The 27,215-nt window shown below is 32.3% G+C and overlaps 1 protein-coding gene across 1 annotated transcript in view; it reads left to right on the forward strand.

The window, feature by feature from the left end:
* The first annotated feature begins 1,078 nt into the window (after window positions 1-1,078).
* Window positions 1,079-27,215, forward strand: part of nAChRalpha7 (nicotinic Acetylcholine Receptor alpha7) — a 75,388-nt gene continuing 49,251 nt past the window's right edge. The window contains exons 1-2 of the mRNA XM_085946269.1: window positions 1,079-1,375; window positions 24,149-24,288. Of these exons, the coding sequence (XP_085802395.1) occupies window positions 1,318-1,375; window positions 24,149-24,288 (198 nt within the window). The 5' untranslated portion in view covers window positions 1,079-1,317. The remainder of the gene's footprint in view (window positions 1,376-24,148; window positions 24,289-27,215) is intronic.

A 27,215-nucleotide genomic window follows, 5' to 3' on the forward strand; every position in this document is an offset into this window, starting at 1 on the left:
ACTCATCCCTTTTATTATTTACGCATATAATCATTATTATTAATATGCCACATTAATTTTCATTTTTTTTAGACATATCTCCGTTATCCTTTCATACACAAATTTATTGCAAAAATGATAAAAAAAATATATTATCATTTTGTAAAATGGAATTCTACCGACTAAGTAAATGCTAACTCAATCAACAAAATTATTGATTTAAGAAAACTGAATAACTGAAAATTCATCGACACCCAATAAAACCATTTTTAATAATTTTACATTTATAATTACCCGAAAAACAACCCACCACTTCGCTGTGGAAGGCGGCCGTGCATAATCCACGGCTGTACAGACACGGCGGGTGGAGGAGGGTGTATTTAGCTCAACCACTTCATCGTCTTTGCGTGCCTTATCAAGCCGTCCTGGTATTGGCAATAATTTGGCAAATGCGTCTTTGTCTTGATATAGGTACGTAGAATGTATTTTCCTTAACTTACTGTTCTCGACTTTACTCCACCTGCACTAAGATTACCCGGGAACATGTTGCTGAATATTCGCTGGATCCACTCCACAATACTTGAAGTCTATAATGTTTTTGTATTTAAAGCTGTCTGAAACGATATTGGCTTTGCAGAGAGATATCTGACAATATTATAAACTAAATCGAATATATAATTTTGCAATTCAAGCGGTATTCAATTTGGGTAATAGCTTCCACAAGTTTTGTATTACATTTTTACAATTAATTTGCATATACCTACCTATCTTAATAAAGTAAACTCATAAAAAAACAACGACGTTATTTATTCATATAGCGACAGTATGTCAATGGCATTTAATTATTTTAGAAGCTATGTCGTGTATAAACGTGATTTTTTGTTAAATTCTGTATGGGAAAGTAAAGCTTTGTGTAATTGGAGTTTGAGACCGAGTAGTATAAATGTGGTCGAAGTTCGTAGCAAAGAGATATGTGGAAAACTGTTGCGAGTGCGGCCCTGGGAGGCTGCGTCCCCTATCCTTGTAGCCCCCCTCGGCGTTCCGCCCGCGCCCGTCGTGCTCGCTCCCTGCCTCCGGCCCTGTCGCGGCATCTCGAGCCAGTCTGCTGCCGCGCGGCGGCTGAGGCCACCGACCGTTCTAAAAATGCACCCTAAAATAAATCACCTCTAATAATATGTAACCAACATAAAAAAAATAATTAACCGTGTGAATAAAATTAAAAAATAAAACTAAAAACGTAACCAGTAGAGTAAACTAACTAGTATGTCGGAATTAAACGCAGTAGTTGTAACTAGAGACGAGCTAGCGGCGGGCAGTGCGCTCTTTCAATAGGCGGGTATGCGGAGAGACACGCTAGTATTGGCCACCCTCGTACTTTGCGTGCTCAGCCCGCGGGGTAAGATATTTCAATATACTCTTCATAGCTTCCGTCTTCAATATTCCCTCAACGGATGGGTAAGATTTACGATGCGATGGAAGGCTTTCAGATCCATCGCGATAGAAAATACGCTTTTCCTAACAGAACTTTTTTATGGCACGACATATCACTTCTTCATATTTCATATGCAAATATTATAGTTTGACACATTTCATTCTTATTTCAAACAGTATTTTGTTTTCATCTCTACTGTTGATTTTTGACACATTCGAATCCGAATTATACTTTAATATTGTAATTATTGTAATATTAAATCTACAATATGATATTTTATTATCTCATTTACTCTAAGAAACATGGATATTGTCAGTAGTTTCAATTATTTATTTCGCTTCTATACATTGTATTGTTAAATCTGCACATATCAATTTAATATATTTTTTTTTAATTTCACGACCATACTCAATCATTTGAAATAGGTTTATACTTCATAGAGTACCCAATAGTACATAAAAAAGATACTACATCTAAATTATATCAAATATTATGTTACCTACTGATAAGAGAATATTTCTCACATGCCTACATAATTAGAAAGGACCTTGAGGAGGAGAGTAATTTTACTTGACTTATCATTCCCATTACGCCGGTTTTGTATAGTGACGTCAGATGCTCTTAAATTCAATTATGTTCCTACATGCCAATCTGTTTTATAGAATACTAAAATAAATTATATATATAACAATATGTGTGATATTAACATTTATTACAATTAATATTAGTATCAATTTGTCACATGTTTTAGTATAATAGGTAACGCTGTGCTCTATAAATCCAAAGCTCTGCATTCGAGTTCTCTCGGCTTGTTTTTTCTCATTCAATATGTGTATCTATATCCAAAGAATAGATGTTTCTATTGTTCCCCATATCCTTTTCTCGATCTCTTAATATAATGGTTTGCAACAAATCCTCAAAAAACAGACTTCGCACATCGTAGGTGTTTTTCATCATACGTTTTTTTTCTTGAATGGAGATAATTATAGTATGTCTGTGTATTCACAGTGATGTCCCATGGGGGTAGGCAGATTGAGCGTCGCTTGGGGGCGGCAGTTACTTGAAGGGCGGCAAATCGAGGAGAATCATTTGGTATATATAGAAATAGGTACTTAAACTCAATAATAATAGAAATATCTTTCCATGAAAAAATCAGATCACTGGTTGGAAACAAAATGTATTAATTAAGGGCCCGCTGAAGAGCCCGCCGTTCAAATATAATTTAGTATAAAAAGGATCTCGGCATCGTAACTACGTCAATTTAAATCGATCTTTTCGCAAAAATCACTAATCATCGGAGATTTTATTTCAAGAAATATTATTATTATTACTGATAATTTCTGCCGCGCGGAGAATTATTATTATTTTATGAACACCTGCTAGATGAAGCCGATCAGAAAACAGGGCTGTCAAAATAATATTAAGCATTCATATTTTTTAAATGTTAATTTCATCATGGTTTTTAATCAAACCTGTGAAAGTACGTACTGATAACTTGGGTGGATTTTGTAGCAAACATACTATTGATATATATACGGGTATATTATTATTATAACCCAATTCAAATTGAACATAGGTTGATACTCAAATACTATTATAGTATGTTTATGATTTCGAGAAAATAATACGATGGTATAATTAATCCATATCAATTATTTGAAAACATTACATTCGCACTTTGCACAAAATTACAAACACAATCGAAGTTTGCCGCACACGTACAGACCACGTGATATTTGTTTACGCAAAATCGTCGCTTTTCAAAATGGCGAATTTGATTACCAGATTTTACTGCGATGAATCAGTATGTTCCTTTTTGTCTTTTTTTATTCGTAGGTTTGTTTACTATGTACACCGAGAAATTTCCATTTATAAACTCGGAAACGATTTTTACAGAAGAGTTTTGGAATATAATGCAACCAAAACTGGAAAAAATTCTATCATGGGTGTTGACTTCCTGAATTAGCTAACCCCAGGTCCATGCCACTACGTGAACCACACTGGATATTAAGCCATTTCCACACTGGTAACAAGTTGCTGGCAACCTCATTAAATTTTACGATACTTACCATAATTGCTTAAGAAATTTTACAATAATTATCGTAAAATCTAACGAGGTTGCCAGCAAATTAACTTGTTGCCAGTGTGGACCCGGCATTAGATGCACAAAACTTAAATAATATATATTATAAATAAAAATTTAAAATTATAAATATATATTATGATTTATGTCTTCGACAGCCCTGATGAAATGAATGTGAAATATGAGTCGGATCAGTCACAGAGCAAATTTATTAACACAAACAACTTTGACACGACCTTTTTATATTAACTAGTAGACCAGATATTATGGACCACATGTTAAAAAATCATATTTTCAATTCTCAAGGCCAATTCTGTAGAACGTCCTCTTAACACAGGACTGTGATTTTTTGTCTGGTTCGCGATGTCTAGTTGACTTCCGTTGTCACGTGCAAATTTGCGAATTATATTTGAATTATAGGTAGGTACATAAGTACTCAGGTACCTAATTAATTTATCCAAATATTCTTGCCAGTCATTCGCGAGTTTTGAATTTTGTCAGGTTTATTTTTAAATGTATCTGAAACCGTGGATGGAATTTAAATTATATTTAGTGGTATGTATTTTGCCAGTAATGTATCCATACAACATATTTCTTAGATATGAATGATTAGAGTCATGAAAGGATGATAAAAAAAATACTGTATAAAAATGTGCGGTGCAGTTTTGGTGCAGCCTAGGGGCGGCATTTTGTCTACGGACGTCACTATGTATTCAAACTTTAACACAAACCTACTCTCGGAATCTCCATTCTCACCAACAAATAAATAACATTAATATATACCTACCTATATAATTATAAAATATTGAAAACAAATAAAAACCTATGGAAAAAACCTTATAATCTCAAAAGCCCAAAAAGTAATATTTATGGACATTATTAGAACATCTAAATAGTATCATGCGGTTACAAAATTAAAACCATTACCTTGTAAAATAAAAAAAATAACATTAGCTTGCATCTTTATCAAAGTGGAGATAAAATTGAGAGATTGATGATTTTCTATAGTTTTGCTATTTATCAAAAACTGCAAACATGTGAGTAATATTATTTATATTTTAATGGAAGTATATCCCTTATTATTGCGGTCATTTATGTAAGTCCAATGGTATATTGATTATTGGTGTTAACCCCTTCGTCGCATCCATCTTATTCAACGTCCTGCTGTATGTTTCATTTTGGCTTCTGCGATGTCGATCCATACCTATCTTTCAGTCTTTTGTGAGGTCTGCCAACACGACAGTATTATCTACTTCTTTCAAAAAAACATATTATCTCATTACGAATACCTACATAATAAGTTATATAATTTTTATATTATATTTATAAACCTAATATAATATGAATTATACGGATTATATTCATTTTATAATTGAATATGAATATGTCGTTTAGACTTTCACATTATAACAATTAGACCTAAAAAATAACTGTTTATAAAGGTTATAATATACAAAGCAAAAATAAGTAAAAGAAAAAAATTTCTACATTACGATTCATGCGAATTATTTATAATAGCTACGTTTATCTGAGATGCTTCAAAGTCTGCCATTCAAAACGCAATTGATTTTGTAATCAATTAACGGCCCACATGCTCAGAGTACATCAAAATGGAGCATTTATGCTATTTTAAAAGCATGATCCTGGGCATTCCTTAAACGTTGTAGATAATCTATTTACATCGTTTTTAAGCCTTATTATCCTTTATATTTATTTTAAACATTTTATGACTGCATAAACTATTTTTATTACATAAAATAGTATTCTTTTAAACCTCTCGCCCTAATGTTTTAGAAAACAACAGAAAACAGAAGAAACACACGCGTTACTATGATCTTACTCCCTACTTCATTTCTCGTCAATTCATGGCTACTGCCGTATGTTGTAGCTTAGCCACTGGGAAATGCCAATAGAAATGGCGTATTTCAAAAAAATACTACCTTATTCTTAGGTCAATAATTATTATAAAGGAAACATTATTCGTAGAATGTTTATCACATTTGAATGGTCAAAGACATAGCTAATAACCATTATCTTTAAAAGTGTCTTTAAATGTGTAAATCTTGCTCATTTTTGAATAATAAAATGCCTAATTCTTGTTAAACTTGGGATCACAGAGACTATCAATATATTTTTTATTGTAAATATTTCACTATAATAATGTCGACATAAATTTTACTAATGGTTTTATAAATGCTTTTAAAAATTAATAAATATAAAAATCTTAACACCACTTCACATGGACGTACTGAAATATGACTATATTCTAAAACATTAGAGCGAGAGGTCTAAAAGAATGCTATTTTATGTAAAAAAAAACTACTTTATGCAGTCATAAAATGTTTAAAATAAATATAAAGGATAATAAGGCTTCAAAATTATATAAATAGATTATCTACAACATTTAAGGAATGTCCAGGATCATACTTTGAAAATAGCATAAAAGCTCCATTTCGACGTACGCTGAGCATGTCCCCCCTTAAGAAAAATGAAATTACTAACTTTCAAGGGTTCTCTTTATTTTTTTTTCATACAACAGTGACACTGAAAAATCACAGATAGTTCCATCTGGAGAGAGATCCAACATTTTTGAACACAACATTTAAAACAAGTTTATTACTGAAAAGAATACTTTTTTGGTAATATCTCCTAGAAATTGGCAAAAAACACAATTTTCCTCAGCTTGTAGGATCTCGTTTGAACTCCATTTGATTGGTGATGCCTTGTATGAAAACAAGTTTACCATGCTTTTCATTTTGACGCAGTTTAATGCATGATCTTATGCTGAGCCAAAATTCCGTTAGGGACGCTATGGTCACCCATAGTAATAAGTATTTAGAATATCATCTTCAGCGTCCCAAGAGTAGAGCAGGATGAATAATTCGGTGAAAAGGCTACAATAAGTATTTCTTGGCAGGGTATAAATGACAAAATATACGACGAAAAAATAAAATATTTTATTCGAATTCAATTGGTCTTCTACAATGTTGAAAAATAACACTAACGCCATTTTGACTTCGTCTCGATTACGAACTAGAATAGTTCATATCAGTGACATAACAGATCAAATGTTCACATTTGAAGTAAATTTAACTTTTGGCTTTAAAGAATGTGCAAGTCGAGTGCAATGCTCCCCTATATGAACCCGTGGCGAAGGATGGAGGAAAGCTGTGAAGATTCGACATAAATAGTTGAGCACGCTACACTTTGTCAGTCATACTTATTTGTTTTCATTGAAAAGGAATTAGCTAGTTTTTTTAAATTAAATTAAACCCTGCCTAGACGAAACCATATTAGTAAAAAGCACATAGGCTGTGGAGATCCGACAAACTAATACAAATTTCTTCAGTCATACTTTGTTTTCATTGATTTAAGAATACAGATTGCAGATGATTTTTAAAATTAGATTAATCCCTGCATAAACCAAACCATAATAGATAAAAAATATACTTCTTCCTATAAAATATCTAAAGTTATTATTGATTTAAAGGAATAATTTTAGATATTTTAAAGATTTAAGAATATTTTTTTAGAATTTTTATGGCTTGGTTTTATGCAGGGCTTAATTTCAAAAACCATCTGTAATTTTTATTCTTAGTTCAATGAAAATAAATAAGATCTCCAAATCCTACCTCCACTCTTTGCTACGGGGTCATATAGGGGTGACATTGTACTGGACTTACGCATTCTTTCAAACTCAAAGCTTAAATTTACTTCAAATGTGTACATTTGAACTTTTTTCATGCGAGAAGGTCAGAATTGTGGTTGTAGGCATTAAATTTCTCCAGGTTTTGAACTTAATCTTGCATATTTTGTAGCTACTCGTATATAGCAGGCATGTCCAACTTCCAGGAAGCTGTGATCTGCTTTCCAATATCAAAACTGGCAGTGACATACCATGCTCTCCCGTTGTCGTTCTTCAACTTGAACAAATGTATAATTGGTTAAGGACACTGCATTGTTACAAATTAAACAACAACGCTTCTCTATCACCACCACAAAGAAATACTTAATTTTCTATTCGTCGTGAAAATTATAAAGTTTGGTCTTTTTGGTCACTCCTTGCACTCATTGTAAAATTATTCTCCCATTGTGCAAAGAGCTTACTAACCGACAGTAAGGGGAAATTAAATACATAATCTCTCACTACTGTGACAGGCCATGAGTAATGCAATTTGAATCAACTGATACGATGAGACCTCGTGGACGCTGATCAAAACTCGTCTCGTGTGTTGAACAAACCTTCCGAGAACTGAGATCCAGTTGTTGCTTGTGAAGACCGCGATTATCTACCTAGCGACAGTCGCGCGTAGCCTTCGGAACGTATAGATATTTGAATGCGGTGATCGGCGAGCCGGTATAGGAATGACCAATTTGTAGATGTTTGTATGTGACTTCGACTCTTCGACTGTTCGATTCGGAACCCGAGAAGGATGCAACTTGTCGATTACAAGAGCCAGATGTTTTTAAACAAAACACTCGCATTTGGCCAATCTGCAGAGCTCCATTTGGCAACGTGTGTTTTGTTGTTAGTGTTGAATAACGATGACGTCACGTTTTAGGCGAGACGAGTTTTGATGTGAGAGTCGGTTAATGGATAATTATTTAATATTTAAAATTTCAATTAATCATAATATTATAATCAATGACATTAATATGGACGAAGCATCTAGAAAATAAAATGACACTCACTTTGTGTCGGGTCTGCCGGATGGCAAAATTCATATTTTAATATCGGTATCCTACGCTCAAATGAACATTCTGCTTGCAAGCGGTCTGGCGACACCGCTGGGTCTGCCCATATGTCAGGTTTCGACTCTACCGTTATTATTGTGTTACAAAATGCCAATGTGCCTAGTTAAAAATTGTAAAAAAAATCTACTAAACACTCCAAGAAAGATGGGATATCACTTTTCATGTGTTAGTATTATTTATTATTTATAAAATGCCATTTTAAGATAATGTTTATTCAATGCAATTGAATAACAGAAACCATTGGACAGTCGCCTGTGATGTGCTGGGCTCACTTGCGTCTAATCTCCGAGAAGTCGTAAGTAACCGAGAATCTGTTTCTAACGCAATGAGTCATGACACTAATACGCTATTACAATAAAGGTTATATTACTATAAATTCTCGAAGCTTGTATCGCATAATGGAAATGGATACATCATATGGTCACGTGACATCTACCTATACATCTATGAATGACTTTCATGCACAATTTCTCGTGCGCGCCGGTATGAAGTGAGTTGTCCATTTAATATGTCATTGATTATAATCCATACTTTTTATATTTTCACGGCTCAATTCTTTTGGGTCTATTTGTGTTCCCTGTGTACTATCGATCGAAATCCACCCCGCGATCGACGCATTGTATATGTCTGCCTTATAGTATTATGACAACTATTTGCTTTTTCCGTCCCTGCGTCGTCTCGTCGTCGTCGTCGTCTGCGGTCTATTCAATTCAAGCTGCAGCTTGGCGTCGAATAAAGGCAAGCCTTTCCTGCTTACAACCATATTAAATTTTCTATCGAATGACTGGGATTGTTGTAATCATACAATACATCACATTATAAAAGATATGGAAATTAGATTTCAAAAGTCGAGGCATTTATTTCTGCGTAGGAACTCCACCAATCGTTTGTTTGTAAGGTTACGCACTTCCTCATTTCGTGGAAGTGAATTCATGTGACGTCACCCGCGGATATTCTTGAAAGCGGAGTGTAATTAGTATTTCGCATTAGGCGCGTTGGTAATTAGGTTAGCTTTCCGTTGGAAAACGAAGCCAGGATCGACAAACAGCCAGCTAAGCCACGTTCCTGGCTTTTGTCTCACATTTCAGTAATTAGTAAGAACGGTTTAAATTTAAATAATACACTCCACGCAATTTGTCATAATTGATAGCGATATTGAGGAAGAATTTTCATTTCACAACATTATAATATAAATTACCATGTTCGCTTTTAAGCGAACCATATGGACTTTCACTATGTGCAGGATTTGCTGACAAACTTTTTTACTAGGTATTGTTGCCATTTGCGCAATCATTTAGGTATATGGATCAAGCACACATTGAAAATAAAGCCTGCATTTTGCGGCCAGCGCTCGAAATGGAAAAGTTTACGAACCGGAGCGATCCATCTTATTTTTAACTTACCTTAATTATTAGATGGCATCAAGATATGTCTTAATTACAGTTTATCTTCTAATTTTTACAGCGTTTTAAGTAAAACACTATTATTGGTTGCTAGGGGTCTGGGGTCCTAGCAACTACATTATTAATATATACGTGCGTTACTATGGAAATCAATATCAAATGTCAAAATGACATTTCAGTATTCAGTATTTAAATCAAGTGCAAATTTTTTTGATCGTTTAAGCTAGTCAAGTCAAGTTTATATGATTCAACAGAAATTTAAAAACGTTATGTATAAAAAGTTCTTTTTGGCGTAGGTACTTAAGTACTCTAATAATTTTCAAATATTTTTTTTGTTCAAAGAATAATACAGATTATTAAAAAATATAACATTCTTTATTTTACGAGTATACCTAATTCAGAATATCTCAGAAACATACCCATCAGAAAAAATACTATTCTTTAAATATGTTTGGAAATCAACACAAAGAAAACCAACGTTTTGTGCAATAGCACCTGTCTCGATCCAGATTTCTCTCTGATTACCGAGGGATAACATATCAACAATATTTATAGCTTTAAATACCTGGAAAGGAATAGCACTTTGCAAAGAGAGCTTGCTGTCCGAATGTGAATGGATGGAGTAACATACAACTCCTTGCGGACGGCTATGCTCAGTCAAAACCAAATGCCGCATGCTTGGTGCTTGCATTCTGATCTTTGCGGTAGCGAGTCAAGCCACATGATGAATGCTTAGAGCAACAGTATCCTGAGCTTCGGGGAAATAAGAAAGTGGACCGTGCAGCCTCTCATCACACCGAGAGTGAAAAAGTGATGTTGAATCTGGCTTGGCTACGTGCTACGGACGCCTTGACTGGCTTGATTGATCTTTAAGCCTATCTAATTCTGACTTTTTGGAAGGGCGCTTAATACCATCCACATTGCGTATACAGCAGTGACACTGAATGCTAGCATGAACTGTAAAGACTGATTGAAGAATTATTGGCGAGTGACAAGGATTCTTGGTGACACCATGTAGTGTTAATATGCTCCTACTAAGAAATGGACATGGACTAAGAAAGAAATAAATTAAATATTGAACAAACATAATAGAGACAAACAAAGAAATAGAATACATTTTATCGATTGAACTACCAATACAACAAACCTTACCGTCCGTAATGCTATGGATATGGGTTCAAATCCTCTTCGGTACAATTTTATATTTGTAATAGGTATATTTTATTTTATGTTGTTTAAAGTTTACATTCTTAAATCTTGCGTAGTATAATATAAATCACCTCAAAACTTCATGACTACCGGTGTCACACATCGGAATATAGGACAAGTACAAAATCGCATTCTTAGTTCATCGCCACATGTTTGTTTATGCAATTCATAATTACAACATCTCACATAAATATCGCACACAAATTTTTCACGGTTATATTATGTAAATAATAAAATTACAAATATTATCTCGTTTAGGTAACAGAAATATTTTATGGACATATTGAATAAATTTAAATGACACATATATCTACAAAACTTCTTGAAATAAATAGTATTAGAAATCAATCTATATTATTCACAATATGTGTAGTAATAAAATTATTCTACCGTCTACATTTGTGTAGGCTTCAATTCAGTAGAATTAAAATGCAATAAATAAGGTCAACTTCGTAGGCTTTTTCAATGCAGGATCAATAGTAAAACTTGCCACACCACCATTGTGTAAAAAAAAAAAAAAAAAAATGCAATATACCAGCACGCCTAATTTATTTAACTTTAGTTTCGGGGTGTTATTTAGCTTTGGCTATTGGTACCTACTATAAATATATTTCCATATTCTTCACAAATTTAAAATATGTGGAAATCGTTAAGTTATTTTGAATTTAATAAATATATTCATAAAATGTTAGAGATTTTCACGATGAATAGATGTTTGGGTTGTCTTTTTTCCTACACATTTCGGGCTCATTCCAGAGCTTTTGAAAATGACGTCTACAACGAGCCAGAAACCGTCGAGGAAATAATGAGGAAGAACACGTAATGACAACCCAAAAATCTATTACGATAAATATATTCATTATTATAAATATTTGTTATAGGTACCTAATGAAATACACTTATTCTGTGGTTAAGCTCTTAAGTCGCATTTTTACGAAATACGATTTTAATTCCAATGTATGTAAAGAATTGTGCTCTTATTGTATATAATAGATTATGTCACGTGTAAGCAAAATAAATAGTTATTTTGGTACTGTTCGGTTATACCGGAGGCAGCGGAAAACGCATTTTGAAAATAGTCGATAAACTGGATTATTTGTTAGTTTGGGTTAGTTTAGGTTCGGTTAGGTTGGGTTAGGTTAGGTTAGGCTAGGTTAGGTTAGGTTTGGTTAGGTTAACCTAACAAATAATCCAGTTTATCGGCTATTTTCAAAATGCGTTTTCCGCTGCCTCCGGTATAACCGAACAGTACCGTTATTTTAATTTGTAGAAATACCTTAAATTGAGAAAATCATTTTTTACTCTAAATAAAATTACTTATTCAAAACATTGAATATAATACAATATCAAAAATTTTATTATACATAAATAATGTAAAATAAATTTTAAAAAGATACACCGATTAACTTCTGAGCAATAATATTTTGAAAACTGTGATTTATATCAAAACCGATTGTCTCAACTGCAACCAAACTGACTTAAGCACTTTTACCTCGTGACCACAGTATTCATACTGACATTGCTTTTGTAAACTAAAACACAATATATTATGTTGATTATTGATTTCAACAATAATTAATCTGATTGCAATGCAAAGGATCTAAGTGTAAAATTATAAGTGACATTGTATAGGTAGGTATGATATAAATACAATTAGCCATCCGGCAAATAACTGGTCCCTCGATTGCATTGGACTCATTATTAAATTGATTTTCACAACTTCGTTTTAATATTCTATATATTACGTTAATCTATCTGCATCACTGTCATATTTTTAGGCTGTATCTATCAAAAGAAGGCTATCTTCAACTCCTATAATCGTTAGGCATTTAACTTTGGTATACAATTGTTATACGTAAGTAAATTGGCAAATGGCCAAAGACTTTAAAGGAAACGTAGACAAATTATACTCAATTACTCTGAAAAAATGTAAGACACTACGACAAGTTAAAATAAGCTGAAATTCATTTTGCATTCATTCATTTTGAAATTAATTTGTAGTAAGCTTTATGCAGTAAATGACCGCATCACGTCATAAACGGTATTTTGATGTCACAGAATTTTAATTTCGTTCAATCAGACAATTTCGTAGAGAAGTTTTTAAATTATTTTTAAAAGTCAATTATTACTATCCATTTATTCAACGCATTATTTCGATGCTCTAGAATTAAAAACACGTTGAAGAAACATGTAAATTTGATCCAGATATACTATAAAAATATTATATAGAAACATAATTTGTACGCGAGGCCGGTGGATGAAGGCCTTTTCATAGTCTTTTCCACCGTTCTTATTTTTTTGTTATTCACTACAATTATTTACTGCCACCAAATAAGTACCAAGTACGTCGATCCAGCGATAAATTATGTTACTCTCTGTTATTTGAGAAATACAAAATTGATTCAGTTGACGTAATAATTTATACGTATTATCATTTATTTAAATCAAAACATAATTCCGGGTCCACACTGGCAACATGTCGCGCGACAACCTCGTTAAATTTTACGATAAATATCATACTTATCGTAAAATCTAACGAGGTTGTCGCGCGACATGTTGCCAATGTGGACCCGGCATAAGGCTATACATCAGCTGAGGCATGGTCTAAAAAGATCGTGGCTAGGCGATGCGCGGATTACGGGTCGCGGGTGCAAATGACGCATGCCGAACGAAATATAATTAGTCATATAAATCCAACATGCGTCCATTTAATGTTCTGTTTATTGTTCGGTCCAATTGGTCATGGAGATCTGATAGCAACCGAGGCCAACTTTGCGGCATTCGAGAAATTTGCAGCGTCGTATGGGGAGCGGGATAGTCCCGACTCTTCTGTAGACTCATCCATTTCAATTCGTGACACTCAGTATGCGGGTACACAAAGCGCTTAACGTCAGCGGACAGCAGAGCCAGTCCAAAAAACCAAAAATTTTCTTTCTTAACTTTCTTCTTTAAGCACTACGGTGCATGGTTGCAGCATCAGTCCCGTGCGGCTCCTTCTAGGGACGGAATGAGCACTTAAAATCAATTCTTTCAGACACGTTTAAAGCGTCATAGAAAGCGGCCGTGCATATCCACGGCTGTGCATATATGACGGGTGGTGGTGGGCACTTTAACGTATTCTATTAGTAACAATAATAATATATTAATTGACATGTTTTCTTTTTCAAGTAAATGGGTAACGTTTTTAGTCATCTTTACACGATTTAAGAACTAATACACCCGTCACCATCACGAAACAAATTGACGTATTCACACCTCGACGTTCGCTCTCCGATTGCCAGCGAGTCCAATTTTGTCGCGCCTATAGTTGAAAATTATTTGCCGTTTCACTGAAGTATCGTCTTAATGAACGTGTCACTGCACACTAATAATAAATGACGCACCAATATCGATCGCTAAATAAACAAATAATTTCTGTGAAAATTATAATTAATGGAATTTCGTCGGTTGTCTTTACTAAAGATGTGGTTTTTTTGTAACCCAATTTACCCCTCTTGCTTTCGACTGTTTCAATGACACACTAAGATGATGGAATTCTTCCGCAGCGTCATTACGTGATAATATATTGCCCGTTACTCTATAATGTCAATAAACCCAAGATTTTAATTATAATTGGATACAATCCTCGCCGTAAAATATGTTTATTACGTGGCAGATAAGTCTCGTTTACCCGACATAAAATATTGCTAACGAGAAGGGCAATAACTGTTTTCTTAATATGCAGAAAACGTAATATCCTTCGTTTGCGAAAACACAATGCGGATAAAGTAAGATTAATTACGTGCAATATAAAGGGAACAAGAGCCACAAGCAGGAAAGAAAATCCGAAAACTACACAAGTAAGAGGAAGACAAACAATTGCCGTTTTCCTTTTTTAAATATAAGACGATGCAATGGACAAAATGTCGGCGGAACTTTTCATAATAAATGTTCCGCGTGCAAAAGCGTTATTTTCTACCACTAGTCGGCTTGATTCGCCAATTATTGGAGGTAAACATACTTTCTGGACGAATGACGAAAAAACAGATTACTTTTACAGCCCTCTTTGTAAACATGTATTTACGTTAGATTGCAATTTAAAATGTTTTGTTTTATTTCCAACTTCACGTTTTAGTATGATTGTTACAAAACAGAGGGGTATTCTTTACTTCAGAGAAGAAAGAGTTCGTGCGGTTTCTATATAAAACAATTTCCATGCACTTTTGTTTGAAAATATGTATATATCTTTGTACCTTGAGGTTGGTGATCACCAAATATATAGCATATAGATTTTAATTATAGATATACCCTCTTAAGTTGTATCCTTATCGGGGATATATATTATATTTCACTATTATTTTCAACTTTCGTAATATGTAAGTAGGTATTTTATATATAATTTGGTTTCCACATAAAATTATTCAATAAACCTTTTCGGCGTCATTTTCAAATGTCTCATTTTACTGTATTTTTACATTTTTCATACATCATCACGGCACAAAAAAAATCCTAATAAGTAGGCATATGGATTCCCCGTAAAGATGTCATTGTGTGTATAATTTGAGGGGTCGGAGAATTTGAAGATGAAAATGGGGACATGTGTCATATGTTTAATGGGAGCAATTTTCTATCTATTATGCTGTGAAAAGGAATTAAATCGAGATTTGCTTTGTATCCAAAGTTATACCTATCCGTTCTATTCCAAACATTGAATTACATTCTATGAATTTATGCGTATACAATTGCATTCATATCGATTAATCTAATTTGTATGATTTGGCCTATATATTGTTTACCCTTGCACACATTAATAAGCATAATCAAATTTAATATATTTTGTTTTAACAATGAATGCCTCAATTGAAAACCAGACGATAATTAGTACAGAATCTTGGAATCCCTATATAGAATTCATTATGGCATATTTAACGTTATTAATATAAATTTGCTTTCATATTCACTTAGATCCGTTTAATCTTCAGCTTCTAAATTATTCACTATGACTTAAAACCAAATACACATGTTTTCGTTACCATATTCTAGATCAAACAGATAATCAAAGATTCTCGTCCACATTTCGCACTTTAAAAATGTAACTTAGGACGAATGATACAGTATACACCATTCTATACAAGATCTGAACAAAATAATAAGTATTTTTTTCTGAAAATATTATAGATAGCTGACAAACTGAATGCAGATAGAGATCAGGTTTAAGTACCTACATGCGTCATGCAATATGTATTTTAAATATACATATCTGACGTTGGACTACATACGTGTTGGTGAAAATAAATCAATAATGATGTACCTAAACAAATTAGCGTAATTTACAAATGGACTCATGGAGTTAATTTTTCGGTCGATTTCGTTTGCATTCACGTATCAAATCGATATCATTACGAAATTATCTCGTCTTCATGATTTGTTTTCATTTTTTAATCTTTTGTCCAATTTTTTTTACCGAAAAATTTAAGAAATATCGTTCAGGCATCTTTCGGCCAAAAAATATCGGGAAGTTTAAGAAATTCCATTAAATTTGATTCTGGTATTTTTTGTATCGAAAAATCATATATTCTTTGAAATTCCATTCAATTCTTTTAAATTCTGGTTGCAAACCGCTACTGTTTTTAGTTACAATTTCTCGAGAATCTCGTTGGTGATTTCTCGAGAAATGTGAATTATTGTCTCGAGATTCGGGATTGATCTTTTCTGTTTATATCTCGGGAATTCTCGAACTTCTCTAGTCGTCATATTCTCTTATTCTTACACGATATTTTCATTGGCGTTTTCAAAAGATTCCGTGTTTACTTGGTGGTGGTAATTTATTTAAACTTATAAATTAATTAGTTTATCACTTGCTATTAATTATCACAAATATTTTTTATACGACAAAATATTTGATTTATTAAGTTTAAAAAAATAAGTTTGAGTTTATGTTATAATATTGTTGTCGAAGTGCTGAGGATTAATACAAGTGAATAACCAATTCGAATCAATAAATTCTGCGTTATTGTTATCACCGTTCTGTAAATCAGTGGGTCTATTCTATACTTATCGAACACTAAATTGATAAATAGTATCAAACTTAGGGTAGGTTTGTATCAAAATATTAGCACTTATTGTAACAATTACACGAAGCCGGTTTTTATTGTTGCAATAAGTGCGATATTTTAACAGCAGCAAGATAGGTGCTGTTAAAATATAGCACTTATTGCAACAATAAAAACCGGCTTCGTGTAATTGTTACAATAAGTGCTAATATTTTGATACAAACCTACCCTAAGTTTGATAATATTTTTCACTTTATCACTTTAGCGGTCGATAAGCATAGAATAGACCCACAGGTCTCGTTTTCTTCATTATAATACCATAAATAATTCATATTTATTTATGTATTTTAATGTTTTTAGTATTAGAAGGGCAGGCAAAACATTTCTATGAAAATAAAAAACAACATTGTACACACCGTGTTCTTGGGATATACTCCAATATTAGGAATAAAATACTTAGGTAGTTATATTGTTTCATATAAACCTGTTATCTTATACTCGTTTAATCCTCAGAACTTTAATTATTATTTTCAATATGGTTGGGGGAAGAATAGGAGATTGTGTAATGTGGAAAAGGGATAGTAACATTTAACATTCCAAGTTATGATTGAAAAGAGGGGTTGTGGATTTTTCATAGTAAAATCGTTCAAAATTTTATAAAGTAAGCTATCAACGATAGTTCAAAATTGATATAATCACGTCAATCTTGTATAAATATTATAAAAAATCTATCAAACCACCTCCGATATCAAGGAAGTAGTTTATAATCGTGTGGAATCCACAGTACGTTACATATATAAATCGTCTCGAAGCGGTACAAAAGCGATTTCGTAAGCACGTTAATTATAAAGCTTACTATTATTATGTATCTAATTCTATTTCGACCACTGCAACTTTTATGGTACCATCTTTGGAAAGTCGACGTTCTATATCTGATCAATATTTTCTTTTTAAAATTATCAATGGTTTTGTTGACTCGCCAAACCTACCCGAAAGGGTGGGTTTCCATTGTCCATCAAGATTTACGCGAAACCAAACTTTGTACCATATCAGTCGTAGCGGTTCTAATTATGCACAAAACTCTTTTATTCGGCGGTCTTGTTTAAATTATAATATTTATATCTCCACCATCGATCCTTTTAATAATCCACCTGTTTCATTTAAACATGCTTTCTCCAAAATTTTATATAAATAGATATATAATATATATACTTATATATATTTATATTTTTTTTATATTACTTTTTTTGTATATAATTTAATTATTCATTATTCTTCCTCATTTTTCTCATGTAATTTTCTTATCTAATTTCTTTATATTTATGTTATTCTTACTTTCTATCTTGTTAAGCTTAACTATATTATAATGTATACATGGAAACTTTGCTGGTTACAATCCTTTTCATTATTATATTTTAAATTTTTGTAATCAATATGTAACTGTTTGTTTCCTTAATAAATAAAAAAAAGCTTCCAGTACTGCATAAGTTTGGATAAAAACTAACATTATAAATGCTTTCTTATATTAGATAATATACGTCGTTATATATTATACATATAACTCAAATTACTACTCCAAACTATACAACATAGAAAATATTAAAATCATAATGAGTATTTTGAGATGTATCATTTTTGTCACACTGGATATTCCAATTTCGAAATATATGTACCAAATACTTGATGACAGATTTTCAAAACAAATGAGTGTGATGTTGCTATTGTTATTATGTAAATTATACTTTTGTATGGTAAAGTTAACGATATATCAGCAAAATGATGTGAACTGTTTTCAATGCATATAAAATATAATACGTACCAAGTGCCACCCCACACCTCACCTTACTGGATAGCTACTAAAATAATGTTCGTAAGTACGTATGTATTGTTGCCATTTTATTTTTTATGACAGAATACTGTTACATAAATTAATAAACTTTTATTGTAAATATGCGTATATATCACGTTAATATATTTTTCTGTAGAAATATGTTTGACGTCAACATTTTATGCGTAATACAAAAATACAAAAAAAAACTGCTTTTTCATTCAAAGGTCAGAAGAGTTCATTTTATTGTTCCCATACAGACAGTAGACATGCTGAAACCATTCATAAAAGCCGTGAGCTTTTTTTTTACTCAAGTAATGAAATTCAGTACCAACTCATTTGAAAGCGGTTCGTTAATGCGTGGTGCTCTGATTTTTTATAGAATAGAGAAAATATGATATAGTACCGTCAGGTTATACCAGAGACGATGGGGGTAGGTGTAAAATTATGTAGGGTGGTGTAAAATGTAAAATACTGCATAATATTATTTTACATGAGGCAGCGTTTAATAAACTCGCCTGTAAATCATCTCCCCCTGGCATCCGAGATTCTCATTATTTCAGATTTCATGCCAGTTTACGATTACGGTGGGAAGATTAAGTTTTTGGAAAGCGGTATTACCGGGCGAATTATTGAAATTAGATGCGGGGAATTCCGGGCCGGACGAAATAATCCTCGGTTCCTTTTCATTTATCTTTGTATGGAGGTTTGCATTCATTTACTTCCGGCAACAGCAACATAATAATATCAAAATGTGAGGTTTTAAGCATTCAGACATATGGAAAGGTTTTGTGTGATTCGTTATTTCTTTATGCCAAAGAAATAATGTAACATATTACAAGATATTTAGACACTACTTTAAGAATGTCAATTCCTAACTATATTTAAAAAATTTAAAGGCAAACCCTTTTTACAACGTTTTCATTAGCTCGTATTCTTTTTTGTCCGGTGGTTGTTTGTCCAGTACAAATATTGCAATCGATTTTTAACTAACTTCCCGACTAGCTAGACATTTGAAACTTTTAGAATATATCAGAACACGATGCCGATGCATTTTTTTAATACTTTTAGCCATCTTTAAGCAGAATTGAATTCATTTTCAGTTAATTCTGTTTTGTATGGAAAGTTATTTCAGAAAAATCCGTAAAAAGTAAAAGCCTATTATTGGTTGCTAAGGAGGTGGTCCTAGCAACTAAATTATTGATATATACGTGCGTTACTATGGAAATCAAAATAAAATGACAAAATGACATTTCAGTATTCTATATTTGTTCTTTTTCATTTACTTCATATCAAGTACAAGTTTGAGCATATTGAGTATAATAATTCAACAGAAAATTTTAAAAAAGTTGTATATAAAAAGTTCTTTTTATCTTGTAATTATTCTTAATTATTTTACCGAGGTTTTGATTACGACTATCATAATATATGACGATAAATATTTACTATTTATTTAAGAAATTGTGTACTTATTCTGTTTTATAATTTTACTGCCACACGCTGTCATATCGCCCCATGTCCTCTCAATGACTTTCCGTTATTCAGTCACTCTCTCCAATTTTACAAAAGTCTTCTACTGTCTCTACCAATGCCAGGTCACATTTCAATATCATTTTAGATTCACTCAATGACTCAATTCCCTAAAATAAATTATATAGCTATATAAATATATTAGCACCTTTAACCATGATACTAGTTTAATGTATTGATAGTATTGTATTAATAATTTCTTAATATATTAACCGATTTGAGCATGAAGCATCTTCAACTTGTACCAAAACTATACAATTCCCATTGTAATGCAAATTTTGGAAATAAAACAGGTAAAAGGACAAACTGCATCAAATATTGTACATACATACCGAACGATCATTAGCTGTCAAAAATAATACTTACCATATAAACGAAATATCAAATGGTTAACGAAGATGGTGGTTGTAAATAAGATTTTATAGCCGCTATTTTTCAATGCACTGACTTATAAAACAATAATTTTGATATGGATACCAATACAACCATACAAAAAACTTAAAGTCATGTAATAGAAAAGTACACAAGAGTCCGTTTAGTTATAGTGAAAACATATAATAGGTGCTACGATAATAAAACAATCAAAATTTCAACGTGTAGCTACCTACATAATAAAGCTATTAGTTTCAGAATCAGTTATCTCCATATTCCTCCATTTGATTTAATCATAAAAAAAACTGTCAAGCACATGTGGGAATACAGTATAATATTTTATTTTTACAATATAATTAGTTACACAAATTGAAAAGGCAAATAGCAAAATAAAATTAGTTCGGTACCTATAAGTCTTTAAAAATAATAAGAAAATTCAGCTTAAAGTTGGTCGAAAAATATAAAAAGGCAACTGATGAATATAATCGACTTTATAATCAATCTTCGGTTTTTATTATTTTGGAATGGATGGAATAGTACTTTGGAAAACAGAATAAAAACATATTTTAACTTTGAAATCAATAGTATCATATTACGTTTTTAGTGGACAATGAATTATTAGTATTACGTTTCAGTAACACGTGACTACAAGCAATAATAATCCGTTAAAAAATAATTGATAACATGATAACGATACCCATCTAATCAAAGTTATGTAATTCTTATCGGCTTTTGTAGGCTACAGAAAAATAATAACATCAACGCTGTCAATATTGGAAGCGTTCCAACATCTTGATTAAACGAATATATTTTTTTGGCAAGATGTCGAGTAAATTTAATCTGCTAAGTATACGTATTTCGTTTTCCATTTCCCGGCTATTTTTGTATTTTGTTTTCAGCTCCAGGTAGTTGACGCGAGGTGTGACCACATCGGCCTATTTCGTATATGACAAATATTAATATTTGCTTCCATCCCTACATCGGGTTTCAATTCTGTAGAGTTTTACTTTAACCGCCCATGCTTGTTTGTGGATGGCTAATTTTCAACAATATTTGAGAAAGGCAAATGAAACAGGTTAACCCTTTCATAAAAAATGCATAAAAACATGTTTTTGCATAACTTTTCATTAATTTGGTGTGGAGATTATATCAGCAAGGTGCCGCTACGGGGTTAAGTGTAAATGCTTAAAATTCCCGGTTCCGTTTGAATGTATACAAAAGAGCCTACGTCTACAAATAGAGATACTTACATTTACATACACACGAACCCTCTGTTTTGAATCAAAAATATTTTATCGTAAAGAATTTTACTGACTTACTTATATTGGACTTAACTTTATGGAACGCAACGCTATAACTGGACTAAGACATAGGTACTGTACTTTACCGATTGTCAGAAATTAATGGTGTTTGAGCGCAAGGCATTCAGAATTAATAATCTTAGACTAAACTGTATAAAACTAGTACTGCGGTGCTGGTTTAACTATTAACTGTACAGTACCTGTTGTTGACTGAACATCATGATTATTATAAATATATGAAGAATTGTAAATGGCAAGACACGTTAAAAGAAAAAAAAGACACATCACAGTTGAAAATGGCGTACAGCTGCAGAAGGCGGACGCGTGTCAGCGTGTCCATTTAAGAGCATACTTCAGTGAAACGGCAAATAATTTTCAACAATAGGTGGGACAAAATTTCGCACTCGTTGCCAAGCGGAGAGGAGTAGTCGAGATGTGAGCACGTCAATTTGTTTTGTAATGGCGTCGGAAGAATATATTCTTAAATCGTGTAAAGATGACTAAAAAACGTTACGCATTTACTCGAAAAAGAAAACATGTCAATGAATATATTAATATTATTACTAATATAACAATAAACATAACATTAAATGGACGCATGTTGAATTTTTATGACAAATTATGTTTTGTTCTGCACGCGTCTCACGATCTTTTTGGACCATGCCTCAGCTGAAGAGCCTTGGACGAACTTATCGAATTGATTCAAAATCGTAAGGTGTTGTACAATACAACACTAAAAGAATATAAAGACCAATGTTTGAGAAGTGCTGCTTGGGAAAAGAATATGGGAAGAACCCAATGTCTTCTTTTCTGTCCCATAAATTGAGCTAACAGAAGGAGTGTGATGACTAACCAACACCATCTGTAAATTGTAGTCATAGTTAAATAAAAACACATACAAACGACTGATAAAGTTTATTGTGAACTATTTTAATTGGATCTTAACAGTCTACCTCCACCCTTCGCCACTGGGTCTCAACAGTAGTAGAATATAATGCGCGTAATATAATGAGTAATTACCAAAACTGTCGAAAAAACCTTTTTCTATAAAGCTGGAGCCTAACTGTATGAAATTAAAGCAAAAATGGATCTCAGATCTACTGATTAAGTAGGCAATAAGTGACTTCACATTACAGTTTCATTCAACTTCACAATACTGCTATGGCATTATAATTTGTATGGCGCATAGAAAGATAACCCGTCACAATGAGTAGATAAACAGTCAATAATTCAACACTACGGCATTATTATTTATTTGAAAAACAAAATTAAATTTGTGTAAATCCATTTATATCATTGTGTGGCCGTGTGGGTAATTAAATCGGTGTGGCAACTAAACAATGTTAATATTAGTGGAATTTACCAACATAACCATGCTTTATGCGATTGCTAAATAATTTCAAATGTCTTAACGGAAATAATAACCCAACTATAAGTAGAGATTGTAATCGAGAAATGTCATCTCGAGAATTCTTGCGAAATAATCTGAAAAGACATTGAAGCGCCTAGTTTCAAAAGCCCCTAAAACGATTTTAAGTAGTACTGAGAAAAATGAGAAAAAATCATATCTATTAAATCTGTGAAATTTATGTATTTATTTTTTAATTCGTTACATTCTAAAGAGTATTTTGGCTTTCCATTTTAGAGGTATTTGAAAAGCACACCCTACCATTTTAGCGGGTTTTGAAATTTACCCTTATTTATGAGCATACGTATTGACGGTTTTTGGCATTTTTTAAAAAAATAATTTTTGGCCATCATATAGGTAAGAAAAATATTTATCTAAATACATATATAACTCAATTTTTTTCAAAAACCGTTTTAGGGGCTTTTGAAACTAGGCGCTTCATATCTGGAATATCGAAAAAATATTTTTTCACAATTTTGATATTTCTCGAGAAATCAAGAAATTGTCGCTAGGTTAAGTTTTCCAAGAAAATTTTATATTTCGTTTGTATTGGCCGAAAGAGCTAAAAAAACTCTCAGGTTTGATTGTGAACGAAATTTTCGATTCGAAATTCCTAGGTTTAAAAAGTGTTTGGTTGACGTCGACAATTCTTGAGAAATCAAAAAAACAAATCTCGTATTCTCAAGAAAATAAATATTGTTAATTTCGAGGTCCTTTTATTTAAAATTCAAAGTCTTTGCTAATTACTTATGTTCAGGTAGTGAAGTGGTCATTGTAATATTTTGGTGAACTAATGGTGTAAATCTATTTTTTCAGGTACTCGGGGTGGCATCCACGAGAAGCGCCTGCTGCACAATTTGCTGGATCACTACAATGTGCTGGAGCGGCCGGTGGTCAACGAGAGCGACCCGCTTCAGCTCTCCTTCGGCCTCACGCTCATGCAGATCATCGATGTGGTCAGTATACCTATACAATTATACAGTAATAGGTGGCAAACTGTCTTTCGCGAAGCTTTTCGTTGCCGGTCGCGTAACATTCTAGAAAAATAAAAATCGAATGTGATCTCCTTTTTTACAAAATTGCGCACATTACAAAACTTTTTGTGTATTTTTTTTCTTTTATTGTGTTATTTGTCTATTCATGGTGGGAATACATTGTATTATTAGTTTAAATAAAACACAAATTTTATTAAATATAACTAGACTGGGTTCGTCAGCACATTTATACTAAACAAATTTAATAATAGACAAATACATTATTTTACATTAAGCTACGAGTATTTAAAAGTATTTATAAAACCGTACTACTGATAAAATTTGCGTTTAATTTAAAGTAATAATCATTATGTAATCTTTTAATAAGTTTTGTCCTATTCCATTTTAATAATTTTGAGTGTGGTAAAATATCAACCTGACGCTAATATAAATAATTACAAGATAAAAAGAACTTTTTATTTACAACGTTTTTAAATTCTGTTGAACCATATAAACTTGACTTGACTAGCTTAAACGATCGAAAAAAAATTGTACTTGACATGTCATATTGATTTCCATAGTAACTCACGTATATATTAATAATTTAGTTGCTCCCCTAGCAACCAATAATGGTGTCGAAATAAATTTTCATACAAAACAGAATTAACTGAAAATGAATTCAATTCTACTTAAAGATTGCTAAAAGTATTAAAAAAGTGCATTAGCATCGTGTTCTTATATATTCTAAAAGTTTCAAATGTTTAACTAGTCGGAAAGTTAGTTAAAAATCGATTGCAAGATTTGTACCGTACAAAGAACCACCGAACAAATAAGAATACGAGCTAAGAAAAACGTTGTAAAATGCCAAAGATATCTTTGACGTGACATTATTTGCAGTGACCAGGTCGGACGGTCTGATGGCCCATCAGCTGGTTGGACCGACATAAGCATCTCTTCCCTCGTGCTGGCTTGTACTATAGATTATATATCCGAAATTTCCAAACCAAAAGTGGGAAGGAAAATAATTTGAAATTTAAATTTTATTGTTTTCGTACTAATTACTCTAGAAAAAAATTGTTGTAATTTCATCGCGGAATAACTCAATTGCTGATGCATTTTTGAGATGCTGAAAGTGATGTTCAAATTTAGGCGTAGAGAAACCGTAGTAAATTACCCTACGTGGGAAAAAAATAAATCCTGGTGATAATGGATAAAATATTATATAGCTGCACATAAATACGTAAATAAAATTGCACACAAATTTATTATTGAATAAGTAAAGCTTTAAAAATATGTAGGTACCATCATTTCTGATTGTAAATCGGTCAAGAATACCGACCCGAGCGTCAGTATTGAGTACTGTTGAACTCCGAAGAAAGTAACCAAATTGCACTGACATGACAAAGTTTCAATTTATTTTAATGTTATACCAAATACAAAACAACATAATCTCTACAAAACCTAAAGTGAAAGTGTTCTCAATGAAATTCTTTAGTTCCATAATAAGATTTTTAATATATTATCGTGTACTGTCTTCTAAAGTTTTATTTCATGGTTTATTTTTCATTAATTTGTATATGTTGAATTCAGAGTTTAATTGTTGCATATATATACATACTATATAATACCTACATACTGTTCATACGTATGATTGTATTATTTATACCACGCATATCTAACGCATCAATCATGGTATGGATTTAAGAGCATACTTCAGTGAAACGGGAGATAATTTTCAGCAATAGGTGGGACGTAATTTTGTATGCGTTGCCAGTCGGAGAGCAATAGTCGACTTGTTCGCACGTAAATTTGTTTTGTGATTTCGTCGGCGGAATCAATTCTTAAATCGTGTAAAGATGACTACAAAATGTTACGTATTTACTCGAAAAACAAAACATGTCAATGAATATATTATTATTATTACTTAAATAACAAAAAACGTAACATTAAATGGACGCATGTTGATTTTTTATGACAAATTATATTTTGTTCGTCACGATCGTTTTAGACCGTGCCTCAGCTGAAGTATAGCCTTAACAATCGCACTATAGACTCACAGAAATTAATTCGTGAAAATGTAAAAATCTTATAAATTTAGCTAAGAAGAAGCATTAAGCAGTCATATTTTTATTTCTTTAACCAATTTACGTGAAAATTATTTTTAAATTACCCGTAAAGAAGTCCGTATGATCTCATCGTATCTATTGATTCGTATTGCATCACTCGCGGCCTGCCGCAAGAATGAAAGAAAGAGAAGATATGAATCTCTGCGCTTTGCACAGTAGGATAATAGTTTGAAGATGAGTGCCATTTTCACGACGAAATGGAACTTGAATATATTATATTTGTGATGGTAAAAGCAGGTGACCCTGCAATATCACGAGTCGCTTAATATTATTTGGCCATGTATTGGCTGTAAAACGTAAACACACACAGTGCGTGGAAAAAGATGAACTTACTAGGACTAGTGACAGGTGACATCCGTCATTTAAATTATTAGTTCATTAAAATATTTGTAATTTTCCTTATTCTACAGATTTAAAGACAAAAATCTCTCTTCCAACTCAAGAGGTAATATTGTAAAAAATATATATTTTTAGGTAATACCTACTTATTTAACTCCATTAATAACTCGTTGTCGCCAAATTGTCTTATGAATATCCTATGTTTATGATCATACCGTATGCATACCGTACCATGTCCCATTTATGTCACTTCTTCAAGTGTCTGACGTGCGTCCAGCTAAATTGTGTGGTGGCAATGATTTGATACTATTACGAGTATCCATTATCGCCTTTCCTATATATATTACATATTTAAGAGAACAATATTTCCTACGTAATTACGTATTATAAATCCAAAGTCTAATGAACATTGGCTGGAAGAACTATATCCGAATAAGTCAGTAG

This window comes from Rhyacophila brunnea, unplaced genomic scaffold (assembly GCF_057557595.1).
Source record: "Rhyacophila brunnea isolate RB1 unplaced genomic scaffold, BYU_Rbru_1.0 scaffold_2, whole genome shotgun sequence".
Lineage (NCBI taxonomy): Eukaryota > Metazoa > Arthropoda > Insecta > Trichoptera > Rhyacophilidae > Rhyacophila > Rhyacophila brunnea.